This window comes from Oncorhynchus kisutch, linkage group LG3, assembly GCF_002021735.2.
Source record: "Oncorhynchus kisutch isolate 150728-3 linkage group LG3, Okis_V2, whole genome shotgun sequence".
Lineage (NCBI taxonomy): Eukaryota > Metazoa > Chordata > Actinopteri > Salmoniformes > Salmonidae > Oncorhynchus > Oncorhynchus kisutch.
In genome coordinates, this window is record NC_034176.2 from 47,850,768 (window position 1) to 47,869,495 (window position 18,728).

The window sequence follows — 18,728 nt, forward strand, 5'->3', positions numbered from 1 at the left end:
ATAAAAGCCTGATTGGTGGAATGCTGCAGATATTGTTGTCCTTCTGGAAAGTTCTCACATCTCCACAGAGGAACTCTGGAGCTCTATCAGAGTGACCATCGGATTCTTGGTCACCTACCTGAGAAAGGCCTTTCTCCCCCGATTGCTCAGTTTGCCCGGTCGGCCAGCTCTAGGAAGTGTCTTGGGGGTTCCAAACTTCTTCTATTTAAGAATGATGGAGGCCACTGTGTTCTTGGAACTTCAATTCTGCAGAAATGTTTTGGTACCCTTCCCCAGATTAGTGCCTCGACATAATCCTTTCTCTGAGCTCTACAAACAATTTCTTCAACCACATGGCTTGGTTTTTGCTCTGACATGCACTGCCAACTGTGGGACTCTATATAGACAGGTGGGTGCCTTTCCAAATCATGTCCAATCGATTGCATTGACCACAGGTGGACTCCAAGTTGTAGAAAGGATCTCAAGGATGATCAATGGTAACAGGATGCAATTGAGCTCGATTTCGAGTCTCATAGCAAAAGGTCTGAATACCTGTTTTTAATTTTTAATACATTCGCAAAAAAAGGTTAGGTACTGTGACTGGAAAAATAAATAAATACAAATAAACACACCAGGTGGATCTTGGGCCAAGCTATTCCACGCAATCAAAAGTATTTATAACAGCTTTTTTACGTCAGCATTAAGGGCTATACAGAAACCCAGCCTAAAACCCCAAACAGCAAGCAATGCATATGTAGATGGACGGTGGCTAGGAAAAACTCCCTAGAAAGGCAGGAACCTAGGAAGAAACCTTGAGAGGAACAAGGCTCTGAGGGGTTGCCAGTCCTCTTCTGGCTGTGCCGGGTGGAGATAAGAGTACATTGCCATTTATGCCAGGTTGTTCTAAAACGATTTTCAAACATTTATAGATGACCAGGATAGTCACATAATAATCACAGCGGTTGTAGATGGTGCAACAGGTCAGTACCTCAGGAGTAAATGTCAGTTGGCTATACAGTTGCCTGACATGTTGTCATGCTAATACGCCATGGCTAGGCAACACATCAGGAAAAGGTGTGAAAATATACAGTTGACAACATCAACTCACATGGGTTCTTTGAGGCCAGAATCGGCGAGTGAGTTGGGGTCATTGACCTCTCAGTTATTTGTGACACAATGGTAGTCTGTTATATATAAAATTGTAAACGTGAAAGGAATTGACAGTTGGTATAGTATGGGTTATTGCCAAATTATTATTCTTGTGTATTGACAAAGCAAAACTTCCATCCTAACACAAGTATAATGTGATACCATGTTTGTAATCTCTAATGAATGTTTGTTTTTTATGGCCATGGGGCTAAAAGTAATTATATTGTTAGGATACTCATGGCCGCTATCGTCAGGGGAGGTGGAGGTTACGAATACACAATAGAACAGACTACATGCAACCAAATAGGCCTACCTGGGGCCATGTAGTTCACGCATTGCAAAACTGTCACACCCGTCTTTGTGCTTGTCTCCCCTCATTATCCCCTGTGTAAAACCTGTGTTCTTTGTTTGTCTATTGCCAGTTCGTTTCGTTCGTCAAGCTTACCAGCGGTTTCCCTCTTGCTCCTGTCTTTTTCCTAGTTCTTGTTTCCCAGTTTTGACCATTCTGCCCCCCATCCGGTACCTTTCTGGATTACTGACCTCTGCCTGCCCTTCTTGACTTGACCTGTCGTTTTTTGCCTGCCCCCTGTTCGAGTAATAAACGTTTGTTACTTTGACACTGTCTGCATCTAGGTCTTCCCTAAAACATGATCTATACAGTTGTTAAAAGCAAGAAATGTTAAATGAAAATAAACCATGGCTTGCACAACACACATCAGACATTGGAGATTCTGATTATGAAATAAGTGAGTAGACAAGTAATTAAAATGCAACAACCTTACATTTTAATCTGTCTATTCTGCAGTGTTAGGTGACAATTCCTGTCTCATCTCTTCAAACCCCTTGTCATAAAGACAGGCCACACATGCTAACCGGTAGAGCGCCCAGGCCATATCTAGATTATACAGTGCAATGGTTACAACACAAATAAGATCAACTCAAACTGCAATGATTAGATTACCAACCACCAGATGCTCGCTTTGACACTTTTCTCATAAGCGCCTCTGTATTTTGGCACGGTACCATATCCAGTCGATGGGAATACAAATCAAATGTTATTTGTCAAATGTGCCGAATACAACAATGCAGAATAGAGAAGGAACCGTTGTCTGAGTTGTGTGTTTTTTTTGTATATCTCTTTCGTAGTCAATGAAGTGCAAGGCTATTACACACATTTAGATTGGCTGTAGGAGTGTTTACATAGAATTTACAGTTTTTTTTCATTGCTACGAGCCATCTACGAAACAGTGACATTTTGGGTCTTCTTCCCTAGATTTCTTGATAGAGCTCTTGATACCATCTTCGGATTTTCACTTTTCAGAAATAACTTCAGGCTAACTGGTTTTAACTTTTGCGCCAGCTCCTTCTCCCCATAAAACTCACACGGAAACTAAACCGGCTGCGCGTGCGCACATTTATTTGTCCCCCCACACCAAACGCGATCACGACACGCATGTTAAAATATAAAAAACTCTGAACCAATTACATTCATTTGGGGACAGGTCAAAAAGTATTAATGGCAATTTAGCTAGCTAGTTTGCAATTGCTAGCTCATTTGCCCTGGAATATAAACATTGAGTTGTTATTTTACCTGAAATGCATAAGGTCCTCTACTCCAACATTTAATCCACACATAAAAACGGTCAACCGAATCGTTTCTAGTCATCTCTCCTCCCAAGGCTTTTTCTTTGGACTATTGCGATTGGCAACTTTCATAAATTAGGTGCATTATCGCCACCGACCTCGTTCGTCTTTCAGTCACCCACGTGGGTATAACCAATGAGGAAATGGCACGTGGGTACCTGCTTCTATAAACCAATGAGGAGATGTGAGAGGCAAGACTTGCAGCATGATCTGCGTCACAAATAGAACTGACTTCTATTTTAGCCCTTGGCAACGCAGATGTTTGTTGGCGCGCGTGAGCAGTGTGGGTGCAATAATTGAATAATATATATATTCTTTTTTTAAATTGCAGCGCTCGCGCACTCGATGCGAGCTGTGTAGTCACCCTGCAAGAGTTTGCCTCATGAGAGTGCACATGCGCAGTTGTTAGCCACATCTGCTGTTTGCAGTCAGCCAAAAATAATATGAAATAATAGGTGGAAAACATTTTCTGAATCAAAACCGATAGTAGGTGTATATATACAGTACCAGCTAAAAGTTTAAACACACCTACTCATTCAAGAGTTTTTCTATATTTTTACTATTTTCTACATTGTAGGATAATAGTTAAGACAAACCATGAAGTAACACATATGGAATCATGTAGTAACCAAAAAAGTAGTAAAATAATATATTTTATATTTGAGATTCTTCAAAGTAGCCATCCTTTGCCTTGATGACAGCTTTGCAAACTCTTGGCATTCTCTCAACCTGCTTCATGAGGAATGATTGTCCAACAGTCGAAGTAGTTCCCACATAATGCTGAGCACTTGTTGGCTGCTTTTTCTTCACACTGTGGTCCAACTCATCCCAAACCATCTCATTTGGGTTGAGGTCAGGTGATTGTGGAGGCCAGGTCATCTGATGGAGCACCATCACTCTCCTTCCTGGTCAAATAGCCCTTACACAGCCTAGAGGTGTGTTTTGGGTCCTTGTCCCACTAAGCACAAACCTAATGGAATGGCGTATCGCGGCAGAATGTTGTGGTAGCCATGCTGGTTAAGTGTGCCTTGAATTCTAAATAAATCACATAGTGTCACCAGCAAAGCACCCCAACACTATCACACCACCTCCTTGCTTCACGGCGGGAAGCCCACATGCAGAGATCATCCGTTCACCTACTCTACATCTCGCAAAGACACGACGGTTGGAACCAAAAATCTCAAATTTGGACTCATCGGACCAAAGGACAGATTTCCACCGGTGTAATGTCCATTTCTAGTGTTTCTTGGCCCAAGCAAGTCTATTCTTCTTATTGGTGTCCTTCAGTAGTAGTTTCTTTACAGCATTTCGACCATGAAGGCCTGATTCACGCAGTCCCTTCCACAGTTTATGTTGATGTGTCTGTTACTTGAACACAAAACATTTATTTGAGCTGCAATCTGAGGTGCAGGTAACTCTCATGAATTTATCCTCTGCAGCAGAGGTAACTCTGGGTCTTCCTTTCCTGTGGTGGTCCTCATGAGAGCCAGTTTAATCATAGTTACGTAACAACCCTATTCTAAAATGGATTAAATAAATATTTTTCCTTTTCGATCTACACACAATACCCCACAATTACAAAGCAAAAACAGATTCTAGAAATGTATATGTATTTTTTTAACACATACCTTATTTACCTAAGCATTCAGACCCTTTGCTATGAGACTTGAAATTTAGCTCAGGTACATCCTGCTTCCATTGATCATCCATGAGATGTATCTACAACTTGATTCGAGTCCACCTGTGGCAAATTCAATTGATTGGACATGATTTGGAAGGGAGGTGACCAAGAACCAGATGGTCACTCTGAAAGAGCTCCAGAGTTCCTCTGTGGCGATGGGACATGATTTGGAAGGGAGGTGACCAAGAACCAGATGGTCACTCTGACAGAGCTCCAGAGTTCCTCTGTGGCGATGGGAGAATCTTCCAGAAAGATGACCATCTCTGCAGCACTTCACCAATCAGGCCTTTATTGTAGAGTGGCCAGACAGAAGCCACTCCTCAGTAAAAGGCACATGACAGCCCGCTTGGAGTTTGCTAAAAGGCACCTAAAGACTCTGACCATGGAGAAACAAGATTCTCTGGTCTGGCGAAGGTTAACCTTCCAACAGGAAACGACCCTAAGCACACAGCTTAGACAACGCAGGAGTAGCTTCGGGACAAGCCTCTGAATGCCCTTGAGTGGCCCAGCCAGAGCCCGGACTTGAACCCAATCGAACATCTCTGGAGAGACCTAAAAATAGCTGTGCAGCGATGCTCCCGAACAATGGAGTGCCAAGCTTGTAGCAGTCAAGAAGACTCGAGGCTGCAATCGCTGCCAAAGGTGCTTCAACAATGTACTGAGTAAAGGGTCTGAATACTTGTGTAAATGTGATGTTTCAGCTATTTATTTTTAATAACTTAAAAACCGTTTTTTGCTTTGTCATTATGGGGTAAAATGTGTAGGAAAAAAAAACAATTTAATCAATTTTAGAATAAGGCTGTAACGTAACAAAATGTGGGGAAAAAATCATGGGGTCTGAATACTCCGAATGTACTATATATATATATCATGGGGTCTGAATACTGAATAATGAAATCATGGGGTCTGAATATTCCGAATGTACTATATAATATATATATAATATATAATATAATATAATATATATATATATATATATATATATATATATATAATATAATATAATTTAATATAATATATATATATATATAATATAATATAATATATAATATAATATATATAATAATATAATATAATATAATATAATATATTATAAATTATAATATAATATATATATATATATATATATATAGTATAAATAAATAATCACTGGACAAACTGACCCAAGATCAGCACCTAGGGGCAACACACTTTCTCACAAAAACGCACTGCTCAAATAGTAGCAGCATCACTAAATTATTACTCTAAAGATGAACCATGGTGTGTGTACTGTGTATTGGCTTTACCTCTTTACAGGACTGTATGGACATGTATTCTGAGAAGATTTGTTTTGCTCGGGAGGCCATTTTGAACTGGGATTTGATTTTCCTGTACTTCTCACAGGCCAACCAGAAGTCCAAGTTCTCCTCACTGAACTCTGTCTGCAGGAACCTTTGGAAGACTGCCACTCCATCTGTCCAAGACAATATATCATATTATATAGTATGTATCAACATACAGGACCACAATGGAAATAAGTCTGTTGACTGTGTTCTTATGCTGGCTGTATTTACATTGCAATTGTATATTTCAAAATGGTCAAATTCATTCATTCAGTCATTTTGAGACCAAGGTATTTTTTGTATGGCTCCCTTGGAAAATATACATTGCCTAAACAAAAGCCTAAACAAAAGTTAAAGGTGATGCACATGCATTTTTGCATTATATTTCAGAAAATGTCCATAACGTATCTGGCACTAATAGTGGGATGATAGTGTTTCACAGTATTACTTACAGTTTTGTAATCAAATCAAATTTGATTGGTCACATACACATGGTTAGCAGGTATTATTGCGAGTGTAGTGAAAAGCTTAAGCTTCTAGATCCGACAGTGCAGCAGTATCTAACAGGTAATATCTAACAATTCCACAACAAAACCTAATACACACAATCTAGTAAAGGAAATGGGATAAGAATATATAAAATATAGATGAGCAGTGAGCGACAAGAGCGGCTAAGATGCCATAGATAGTGTTGGATACAGTATATACATGACATAAGTAATGTGAGATATGTAAACATTCTTAAAGTGGCATTATTAAAGTGACTAGTGTTCCATTTATTAAAGTGGCCAATGATATCAAGTCTGTTGGTAGGCAGCCGCCTCTCGGTGCTAGTGATGGCTGTTTAACAATCTGATGGCCTTGAGATAGAAGCTGTTTTTCAATCTCTCTGTCCCAGCTTTGATGTACCTCGCCTTCTGGATGGAAGCGGGGTGAACAGGCAGTGGCTCGGTTGGTGGTTGTTGTCCTTGATTATCTTTTTTGGGTGTTGTAGGTGTCCTGGTGGGCAGGTAGTTTCCTCCCGGTGATGTGTTGTGCAGACCGCACCACCCTCTGGAGAGCCCTGCTGTTGTGGGCGGTACAGTTACAGTACCAGGCAGTGATACGGCACGACAGGATGCTCTCGATTGTGCACTAGTCAGGGTTTTCTGGGACAAGCCACATTTTTTCACCCTCCTGAGGTTGAAGAGGTGCTGTTGCACCTTCTTCACCACACTGTGTGCGTGGACCATTTCAGTTTGTCGGTGATAGGAACTTAAAACTTTCCACCTTCTCCACTGCTGTCCTGTCGATGTGGATACAGTGGTGCTCCCTTTGCTGTTCCCTGAAGTCCACGATCATCTCTTTTGTTTTGCTGACATTGAGTAAGAGGTTATTTTCCTGACACCACACTCCAAGGGCCCTCACCTCCTCCCTGCAGGCTGTCTCGTCGTTGTTGGTAATCAAGCCTACCACTGTTGTGTTGTCTGCAAACTTGATCATTGGCTGAGATATTCGTCTATTGATGACAGGCATCTGTTGCCAAAATGGGAAAGCGGTTCTGACATTGTGGCTGTGTTATCTAGTGGAAAGCTCTCATTTTCTGCTTGCTAAAATTCTACACTTCGCTCAATTTCAATTTATGTGAGAAAACAAGCACTGAATAGTGTAGGGAATCATTGTACCATCTAAATCGCTAGGAACCAGGAAATGACAGAGCTATTGCCACCAGATAGCACAGCCACAAAGTCAGAACATCTTTCTGGCAACCAACAGGCAAATATCACAGCCAATCACAACACTGGCGGGGAAGTAATACTGTGAAATACTATCATTCCACTATTAGCGGCAAATACATTATGGACATTTTCTGAAATTACAATAAAAAATACTATGTGTAGCACCTTATAAATAAAAAATAAAGACATTAGGATCTTAGTGCGTTGAAAAACGTACATTTGTGAGCCAGCAGCGTATCAAAGCATTCCCCCCACTTTAGGGCCTCCTCTGGCGAGGGCCTAAAAATGACAGCACAGAAAGACAAAGGACATCACGTTTCGTATTATTGTGTGTGAGCTTTTCAAAGAAAAACCCTTCTCTCACACTGTGCCTCTGGTACTGTAAGTGTTTATCATTATAATCTGACTATGATTAAATGTATTTCCTACTGTGAGCAGCACGGAGTTGAGGTGATTGAGGAAAACGGTGACAGTAACTGTTCTCTCATTGCAAAAACATGACATGCTGACCATAAACTGATCGACAGGTGTTGGTTTGTTACTGTAATGCTTTTCAAATGACTAGTGTATGAAGTCAGTTTGAGTTACAGTATCCTCTTCTGAGGTCTTGGGATGCACCAGTGGATGGAGTGTGCTTTACAGTGAAGTTGCCCCTAGACGATGATCTTGGGTCAGTTATGCATTTCCACCACTAATGGTTAAGGACAGGATTGGACGAGGGGAAGCTGGTCCTAGATCTGTAACTAGGGGAAACTCATATCTAGAGTGTTCTTTACAAGGAGGCTCTTACTTGACTGACTTCAGGACTTTCTCCAGCCCGTTTGTTGGGTTGCTGCCATGGAAATCGTTCTTCCTCAAGAAAGTCAAGCGATTTTTCATGTCTTTGGCCCTGTGGAAAACATATATTTTTATTATGAGTATAACCCATGGAGTCTAGCTAGCTAGGAGATTCTATGATGCTGCTAAATAACCAGCTTGAAGAAAATGAAAAAGGTTTGGATGAAACAACAACATTCTAGGTAAATCAAAAAGAAGATAAATCAGATTTGTTTTTAAATGAAAAAGCAAATGTCTCTAGTCTCCACAGTTCTTGCTCCAAAATGAGGAGAGATCATTTTGGGAATGAAAATGAGAGTAGTTATATCATGATAGAAATATTTGAGCATAGCAACATTTGGTAATGATTGTGATTGAGTCTGCATCTGCTGAAGAACAGAGAAGAAAACAGAGGAGGAGGTCAAATAGGATTTTTTCAGGACTTACAGGTTCATGGATTTCTTCTTTTTCGTGCAGCCATGTTTAAACTCACAGTTACAGTCGGATTCACTGCATACCTTGGAGGAAAGAAAGAAACATAAAGAGAGAGAGTTAGAGAGAGTTAGAACATGAGAAAGGCAGAGAAAAATAAGAGAGCAAGTACAGTACCAGTCAAAAGTTTGGACACACCTCATTCCAGAGTTTCTTCTTTATTTGTACTATTTTCTACATTGTAGAATAATAGTGAAGGCAAGAAAACTATGAAATAACACATGGAATCATGTAGTATACAAAATTGTTAAATCAAAATATATTTTATATTTGAGATTCTTCAATGTAGCCAGCCACCCTTTGCACACTCTTGCCATTATCTCAACACCATATATACATCTTTAAAAAATATATTTTCCTTCATCATTTTCCACTAACCATACTACACTTCCTCTAATTCAAGTAAACTAATGAACAGCAACAGGCCTCTACTTTCAGCTTATACATACTATATATATATTTTACGGACACAATCTATTTTACCGTGGCTGTATTTTGTTTGTTTTTAATCCTCTATCCTCAACTTCTCCCATCTATTTTTGGTGTCCATCCAGTTTGATTTATATTTGCCATATATTTTTAACTGTGCTGTTTGGGGTCACTTAGACATTTCCTTGTTTTTGAAAGAAAAGCACTTTTTTTGTCCATTAAATGTGCAAGTAGCGATACTGGGGTGCAAAGGAGCAAGATGAATAAATAAATAAATACAATATCGGGATGAGGTAGGTAGATAGATGGGCTATGTACAGGTGCAGTGATCGGTGAGCTGCTCTGATAGCTGGTGCTTAAAGCTAGTGAGGGAGATATGAGTCTCCAGCTTCAGTGATTTTTGCAGTTCGTTCCAGTCATTGGCAGCAGAGAACTGGAAGGAAAGGTGACCAAAGGAGGAATTGGCTTTGTGGGTGACCAGTGAGATATACCTGCTGGAGCGCGTGCTATGAGTGGGTGCTGCTATGGTGACCAGTGAGCTGAGATAAGGCGGGGCTACCTAGCAGAGACTTGTAGATAACCTGTAGCCAGTGGGTTTGGCAACAAGTATGAAGCGAGGGCCAACCAACGAGAGCGTACAGGTCGCAGTGGTGGGTAGTGTATGGGGCTTTGGTGACAAAACGGATGGCACTGTGATAGACTGCATCCAATTTGTTGAGTAGAGTGTTGGAGGCTATTTTATAGATGACATCGCCGAAGTCGAGGATCGGTAGGATGGTCAGTTTTACGAGGGTATGTTTGATAGCATAAGTGAAGGATGCTTTGTTACGATATAGGAAACCGATTCCAGATTTAATTTTGGATTGGAGATGCTTAATGTGAGTCTGAAAGCAGAGTTTACAGTCTAACCAGACACCTTGAAGCTCGTCTGGAGGTTAGTTAACACAGTGTCCAAAGAGGGGCCAGAAGTATACAGAATGGTTGTCACGCTCGTCTTAGTAGGAAGTAGTAGGAAGGATCGGAGGACCAATGCACAGCGTGGTACGTGTTCATGATGATCTTTAATAAACTCAGAACACTAAAACAAAAATAACAAAGAGAATGACACGAAACAGCTCCGTCAGGTGCAAAACACACTAAACAGAAAGTATAATCACCCACAACTCAAAGGTGAAACCAGGCTACCTAAGTATGGTTCTCAATCAGGAACAACGATTGAGAGCTGCCTCTGAGAAGCATACCAGGCCAAAGACAGAAATCCCAAATTATAGAAAAAAGAACATAGACTGCCCACCCCAACTCACACCCTGACCATACTAAAACAAAGACAAAACAAAGGAACTAAGGTCAGAACGTGACAATGGTGTCGTCTGCGTAGAGGTGGATCAGAGAATCACCAGCAGCAAGAGCGACATCATTGATGTATACAGAGAAGAGAGTCAGCCCGAGAATTGAACCCTGTGGCACCCCCGTAGAGACTGCCAGAGGTCCGGACAACAGGCCTTCCGATTTGACACACTGAACTCTATCTGAGAAGTAGTTGCTATACCAGGGGAGGCGATCATTTGAGAAACCAAGGCTGTCGAGTCTGCCAATAAGAGTGCGGTGATTGACAGAGTCGAAAGCCTTGGCCAGGTCGATGAATACTGCTGCACAGTAATGTCTCTTATCAATGGCGGTTATGATGTCGTTTAGGACCTTGAGTGTGGCTGAGATGCACCCATGACCAGCTCTGAAAACGGATTGCATAGCGGAGAAGGTATGGTGGGATTCAAAATGGTCAGTAATCTGTTTGTTAACTTGGCTTTCGAAGACCTTAGAAAGGCAGGGTAGGATAGATATACAGTGCCTTGCGAAAGTATTCGGACCCCTTGAACTTTGCGACCTTTTGCCACATTTCAGGCTTCAAACATAAAGATATAAAACTGTATTTTTTTGTGAAGAATCAACAACAAGTGGGACACAATCATGAAGTGGAACGACATTTATTGGATATTTCAAACTTTTTTAACAAATCAAAAACTGAAAAATTGGGCGTGCAAAATTATTCAGCCCCTTTACTTTCAGTGCAGCAAACTCTCTCCAGAAGTTCAGTGAGGATCTCTGAATGATCCAATGTTGACCTAAATGACTAATGATAATAAATACAATCCACCTGTGTGTAATCAAGTCTCCGTATAAATGCACCTGCACTGTGATAGTCTCAGAGGTCCGTTAAAAGTGCAGAGAGCATCATGAAGAACAAGGAACACAAAAGGCAGGTCCGAGATACTGTTGTGAAGAAGTTTAAAGCCGGATTTGGATACAAAAAGATTTCCCAAGCTTTAAACATCCCAAGGAGCACTGTGCAAGCGATAATATTGAAATGGAAGGAGTATCAGACCACTGCAAATCTACCAAGACCTGGCCGTCCCTCTAAACTTTCAGCTCATACAAGGAGAAGACTGATCAGAGATGCAGCCAAGAGGCCCATGATCACTCTGGATGAACTGCAGAGATCTACAGCCGAGGTGGGAGACTCTGTCCATAGGACAACAATCAGTCGTATATTGCACAAATCTGGCCTTTATGGAAGAGTGGCAAGAAGAAAGCCATTTCTTAAAGATATCCATAAAAAGTGTCGTTTAAAGTTTGCCACAAGCCACCTGGGAGACACACCAAACATGTGGAAGAAGGTGCTCTGGTCAGATGAAACCAAAATTTAACTTTTTGGCAACAATGCAAAACGTTATGTTTGGCGTAAAAGCAACACAGCTCATCACCCTGAACACACCATCCCCACTGTCAAACATGGTGGTGGCAGCATCATGGTTTGGGCCTGCTTTTCTTCAGCAGGGACAGGGAAGATGGTTAAAATTGATGGGAAGATGGATGGAGCCAAATACAGGACCATTCTGGAAGAAAACCTGATGGAGTCTGCAAAAGACCTGAGACTGGGATGGAGATTTGTCTTCCAACAAGACAATGATCCAAAACATAAAGCAAAATCTACAATGGAATGGTTCAAAAATAAACATATCCAGGTGTTAGAATGGCCAAGTCAAAGTAAAGACCTGAATCCAATCGAGAATCTGTGGAAAGAACTGAAAACTGCTGTTCACAAATGCTCTCCATCCAACCTCACTGAGCTCGAGCTGTTTTGCAAGGAGGAATGGGAAAAAAATGTCGGTCTCTCGATGTGCAAAACTGATAGAGACATACCCCAAGCGACTTACAGCTGTAATCGCAGCAAAAGGTGGCGCTACAAAGTATTAACTTAAGGGGGCTGAATAATTTTGCACGCCCAATTTCAGTTTTTGATTTGTTAAAAAAGTTTGAAATATCCAATAAATGTCATTCCACTTCATGATTGTGTCCCACATGTTGTTGATTCTTCACAAAAAAATACAGTTTTATATCTTTATGTTTGAAGCCTGAAATGTGGCAAAAGGTCGCAAAGTTCAAGGGGGCCAAATACTTTCGCAAGGCACTGTAGGTCTGTAGCAGTTTGGGTCTAGAGTGTCACCCCCTTCGAAGAGGGGGATGATCGCGGCAGCTTTCCAATCTTTGGGAATCTCAGACGATACGAAAGAGAGGTTGAACAGGCTAGTGATAGGGGTTGCAACAATTTGGCTCTTTCAGAACATCAGCTCTCTGGATTTGGGTGAAAGAGAAATGGTGGGGGCTTTGGAGGGTTGCTGTGGAGGGTGGACTATCAAGGACTATATCTTTTCCTAGTTCTACATTTTTGGAATGGGGCATGCTTATTTAAGATGGTGAGGAAGGCACTTTAAAGAATAACCAGGCATCATCTATTGATGGGATGAGGTCAATGTCATTCCATGATAAACTGCTTGACATGTTTAATGAACATTTTGCTAAAGCTGGGCATGTATTTGATAATGATCTCCTTCCTAACATCTCAAATGAGGCTGTGAATAAACATGTCACATGCCGGTCTATGGTTCATCTATTTAATTTTACGAGATTGAGCTTTCAGAAGTTGTAAAGGAACTCAAATCTATTGATATTAAGAAAGTGGCTGGCCTGGATTAATTAAACCCTTTTTTTTTTTTTATGGTGCAGAGATCATTGCTGCCCCGCTCACTGACATATTGCATATTTCATTGGCGAGTAATACCATTCCAAAAGTCTGAAAATCAGCCTGTATCATGTCTTTACATAAGGGTGGAGATCTGTCACAGTTGGATAACTATCGTCCCATATATAAACTGTCTACACTGGAAAAAGTTTTGGAAAAGAATAAAGGACAAGAAAAATCACTGTTTCACTTTTTATTGACTTATCGAAGGCCTTCGACACTGTTGGCCATGCCCTGCTGTTTTATAGACTAAAAAAGGTTGGTTTAAGTGTTGATGCATTGGATTGGTTCCAAAATGACCTTTCTGACAGATGACAGTGTGTAGCTCAGGAGGGTATTAAATCAGAGTTTCGAAGGCTTACAAACAGAGTTCCCCAGGGCTCAATTTTAGGTCCGTATATAAATTGTATAAGGAAGAATGTTGACTCGACATCTGTATGCTGATGACAATTATTTATTCTAGCGCTAATATTGAGGCTAATATTAAGGCTTTTCAGGACTTACAGTTGGCTTTTGATGTTATTCAAAGGCAGCTTTTCCAATTGAAACTTGTGCTTGAAGTTTCAAAAAAAAAAAGTTAACAGATGGAGTCACTTGCAGATTGATTGATTGAGCAAATTGATAGGGTCACTTCCTTTAAGTATCTTGGGATTTGGTTATATGAAAAGCTGATTTTTAAACAGCACATTGATATCTTCACCAAGAAACTGAAGAACAAATCTTGCTTTTCAATGTTAGTCAGAAAGGATCTTGTTTAAAGCACTTTTTTTATCAGTACTGGATTATGGTGATGTTGTCTATATGCAGGCCTTCACCTTCCTGACCAAGGCCCTTCTCCCCCGATTGCTCAGTTTGGCCGGGCGGCTGGCTCAAGGAAGTATCTTGATGGTTCCAAACTTCTTCCATTTACGAATGATGGAGGCCACTGTGTTCTTAGAGACCTTCAATGCTGCAGACATTTTTTGGTATCCTTCCCCAGATCTATGCCTAGACACAACCCTGTCTCAGAGCTCTACTGACAATTCCTTCGACCTCCTGGTTTGGTTTTTGCTCTGACATGCAATATCAACTGTGGGACAGGGGTGTGCCTTTTCAAATCATGTCCTATTTATTGAATGTACCACATGTGGACTACAATCAAGTTGTCGAAACGTCTTAAAGACGATCAATGGAAAGTATTTTTATAAAAACCTCTTCACTTTGTCATTATGGGGTATTGTGTGTAGATTGCTGAGGATTTGTATTTATTTAATCCATTATAGAATAAGGCTGTAAGGTAACAAAATTTGGAAAAAGTCAAGGGGTCTGAATACTTTCCAAAGGCACTGTATATATATTTTTCTCACAATCCCTACCATGGCTATTATTGGGTGTTCCATTATTCGACTCCTCTATAGGAACTTTGTCATATTTAGAATAGCCATAGAGTAGTATTTGTGTCTCGGAACATTTGATTATCAATATACAGTTTATCGACTACAAGAGGAGGGTTAGGTACAGAATTTTGCGCCGTTCTGCAATTTCCTTCGGGACCAGATCATTCATGACTATTTTTGTGCCAGTAAGACTTTTACCCAGGCTTTTAACCAGTATTTTATCTTTAAAGAAAGCAAATTTGAGCTAGTCTGAATGTCAAGCAAGGCTAATCTCAGAAAGATGTTCTCCTTTTTAAGTTCATTAACGTCCGTTTCAATCTTAAACGGACGTTTAAGCTTGTTTGTTGCTTTCTCCATTGTCGCAGCTTTTCATCACTTATGTTGAGGCTTGCATTCAACTCCTTTATATCTGTACTGACCAATTCAAGTCTGCCCAGTTTGTCATTTATCGATTTTAACAGATCTGTTTTCACCCTTACCTTTCCCGGTGGTGAAAAGCTTAAATCGTCTGTGTCCATTACGCTCTGTCAAGTTGCTTGTTTTCATAATATTTGTCGATACATGATTTGTTTTGTTATCCAGATTAAAGGTTATTGCCCACCAGTATGTGAAGTGCTAATATTTAGTCTAAAGTTTTTATCTTGAGGTGAACAGCACCGCCATCTTACTTGCAGTGGTAATTGACTTACCTTCCTCCCTGAGAGGAGCATGTAGAGCTGGTGCACCGAGCCTCCGTTCCTTGTCAACTCCTTCCTCAGGGTCTTGGGGGAGGGCCGCATCCAGCCGCCCGGTGGGGGAGTGTGGCCTCTGTCCAGGCGGTGGATGGTGCTGTCGGAGATGAAACGTGGCGAGCGCAGCTCCTGCAGCAGACTGCCCTCGCTAAGCGTGCGTCTGTGGAGGACCCTAGGCTCGTCACCACCACTCACGCCCTCACCCCGCTTTCTAAAGGGAGAGCACTCCCCAATGCTCTGACGTTCCAGGCCGTCTTTGTCACAGTCCTCCTCATCTTCTTCCATGGGTTCTGTGTTGAAGGAGCGATCGAGGAAGCTCACGTCTGGGACTGTGAGCGAGGAGGACGGAGAGGGGGATAGAGGTATGGCACCCATGCATGCTGTCTCTGACGTCTCAGTGGTGCTCTCTCCCTCACCCTGCTGCCTCTCCTCGTCTCCCTCCTCCACTACCTTCTCCCTTTCCTTCCAGATGCCCGTTCTCTCCAGGCTCATACTGTTGCAGGTTTTACCTATGGTACACGGCGGGGGCGTGAGGGGCAACTTCTGTCCGAGGTCCTCTGTGCTGCGCACCACCAGGGGGATGAGGTTCGGAATATTGGCTGGCGGGCTGCTCATGCTGCAGGGTTCGGAGGAAGGGCCATGCGAGGAGGGCTCTTCGTTGGCTTGACGGCCCAGATTTAGGATACCGAGCTCACAATGGACATCAGCCATTGGTTCCAACATCTGTCAAAACACAGCGGGGCAACTCTCAGCTATTAAATCATTGGTTCATTGCTTTAGCTTTGGAGGCCATCTAGAATGTAGCGAATATGCCTTTGAAATAACTACATTGCAGTGGGATTGTGCAGAATCCCTGAATTACAAATCCCCTCAGATCCAAATAACTACATATGTGATCAAGGTTAACCATTCTTCAACTTGCCTTTCTCAAAAGGATATCCTTTTGTATAATTCTAGCCTCATCTGACAGTGCACAGTGTGACTTTGAATGGACTTGACAAGAAACAAACATATTCACAATCCTATGTTGCTAGCCAAAACTGAGGAGTCAGATATGCAGACAGTAGGAAAATTGCAAAAGTTGAAAAATGTACATAACTTTCCAAAAATGTCCTAGTTTTCCAGAAATCCTGGTTGAAAGATTCCTGGAATCAGGAGGGCATAAGCAGGTAATATGGAATTCGCCAACCAGAATTTCTGGAACTCCTGGGAATTTTGGGAATGTTGAAAAGAAGTGGAGGGTGTCCATTTCAATTTGACCCTAGTACGCAGTGTACCTGATCATGTACAAGTGTATCCCTCTGCTCCAGATGCTTGTCAATGTTCTCCCGCAGGCACTGATGTACCTGCCTCTTCTGCTCCACCGTGTACGCCTCCAGACTGAACAGGCACTCACTCCTCTACAAGACAACACAGAGAAATAGGGGTCGCATTTACTACTGAGAGTTGAATGCCCGCGGTCTTCAGTAACTCAGCTGTCCTACGTGTTTTTCGAAGAATGACCGCCTTTGAGGTGGTCATTCTTCGAAAAAGGTTTCAAAATGTTTAGCTAAGGTTCTAGATCAAAATGTTTAGCTAAGGTTCTAGATTATACATTACAAGCTAAAATATCAGATTACTGACACTTGAAAAAATAGATGATTTCTTCTTGGATTACTTTTAAAGGGTGACTACACATCCTGATTTGGCTTTCAATGTGTCAAAACAAGGCTTTATAATAGAGAGTGTAAACATTTTAGTTATATGTATACAGTCACCTCAAAAATTACCACTAATAAAGATAAGCAAAAATGACTGTATAAAATACATAGTATTGCCCTTTCAAATAACCTATGTTCATGGAGGTGGCGTCTAATTGTGCATTTGGAAACTTGGTGATCCCAAGATGCAACCAAGTTCTGTAATTCTCCTGTGGCCCTTGGACTTTTCATTGCCTCCCGAACCATCCTTTTCACTGTGTGTGAAAAGTGTGTGTGCTAGCTAGTTTGCTTGATTATTTAGCAGGCATCTTACAGTAGCCAGTTCGAGTTGAAACATTGAAAGCAAGCTGGCAACATGCTTCAAACCTGTCTTCAGGTGCAACGTTAGCTAGGTAAATCTTCCTCTTACATTACACGTTAGGGAGAGGCATTTGTATTTAGCTAGTTACATCACAGTATCATAGCAGCATAGCCTATTAAATAATGACATGTAGCAGCTAGCTATAAAACAAAACTTAGCTACTTATCAACAACACCAGTCTCAAGTTTTACCACTGACAGCCCAAGTAGGAGCTGAATTACACAAGAATGAATGTTTCTGGCTCATATCAATGCAATTTAGGCCATTTAAAACCAGAGAGATTGGCTCTTAAGCGGCAGTAGACCTTTAAATTCAGAAAGGATGTTTGTGAAAAAATACATTGAAACCTTTGTTTTCCCTTCTGACATTCAATTCAGCATTGAAAAAGCATGCCTCATAAACGGAAAGTAACAAGGTAATCAGATTACGTTACTGAGTTTGGATAATCCAAAAGTTACGTTACTGATTGCAATTTTGGACAGGTAACTAGTAACAGTAATGGATGCATTTAGAAAGTAACCTACCCAACCCTGTACACATGCGTCCTTTACCAGGCAAGATTACCATAGCACCAGTGGTTTTAAACTTCTTAATTGTTGTCCTAATAGTGGTAAGTGGTATATTAGATTTCTGTTGTACCCATTGCCTGATTTATGAAAGTCAACAACCATTAGTCTTTTTATTTGAGAGTTTGTTATTTTGATGGAATTTATTCAATACTTTTTCATCCTTCCACAAAATATAGTCCCGAAAACACATCTAGGGTTGCTACCCAAGCCGGCTGGTCATTTGTTCTATTGGTTCGGTTGCTAGAGACGCGACCCAGTCATTCAGTCTTTTTATAACTTCTCTGAATGGGCTGATGAGACCGTTGCAGTCAGATGGAACAGAGTAAATAGGCATTTTAACATCATAGATTTAGCCGGTGGTAACTTCTGGAATAGACACCGGCTGGAATGCACTTTTAACCAATCAGCATTCTCTCCTGTCTCTCTCTATCCAATAAACATACAAAGAGATATTTAAAAAGTAGAATGTAAAAGCAGATTCAATTTTGTTTGAATTTATTTCTAAGAATCTTTAGGGATGCCAATCATTTTTGTATATTTTTTACTTGTTAACAATCTTTCTCTAAGCGATTGTATTAGAATAAAATAATATAATTTCCTACATTTTTTTTATCATACAATATACAGTGCCTTGCGAAAGTATTCGGCCCCCTTGAACTTTGCAACCTTTTGCCACATTT

General features: G+C 41.0%; 1 protein-coding gene across 2 annotated transcripts in view; it reads right to left on the reverse strand.

The window, feature by feature from the left end:
- Positions 1 to 18,728, reverse strand: part of rgs3b (regulator of G protein signaling 3b) — a 74,072-nt gene that overhangs the window by 3,595 nt on the left and 51,749 nt on the right. For both annotated transcript variants that reach the window (XM_020472334.2, XM_020472335.2), the window contains 6 exons: positions 16,696 to 16,818; positions 15,377 to 16,141; positions 8,757 to 8,827; positions 8,284 to 8,382; positions 7,711 to 7,772; positions 5,740 to 5,906 (listed from right to left, as the gene is read on the reverse strand). In XM_020472334.2, coding sequence (XP_020327923.1) covers positions 5,740 to 5,906; positions 7,711 to 7,772; positions 8,284 to 8,382; positions 8,757 to 8,827; positions 15,377 to 16,141; positions 16,696 to 16,818 — 1,287 coding nt within the window. The remainder of the gene's footprint in view (positions 1 to 5,739; positions 5,907 to 7,710; positions 7,773 to 8,283; positions 8,383 to 8,756; positions 8,828 to 15,376; positions 16,142 to 16,695; positions 16,819 to 18,728) is intronic.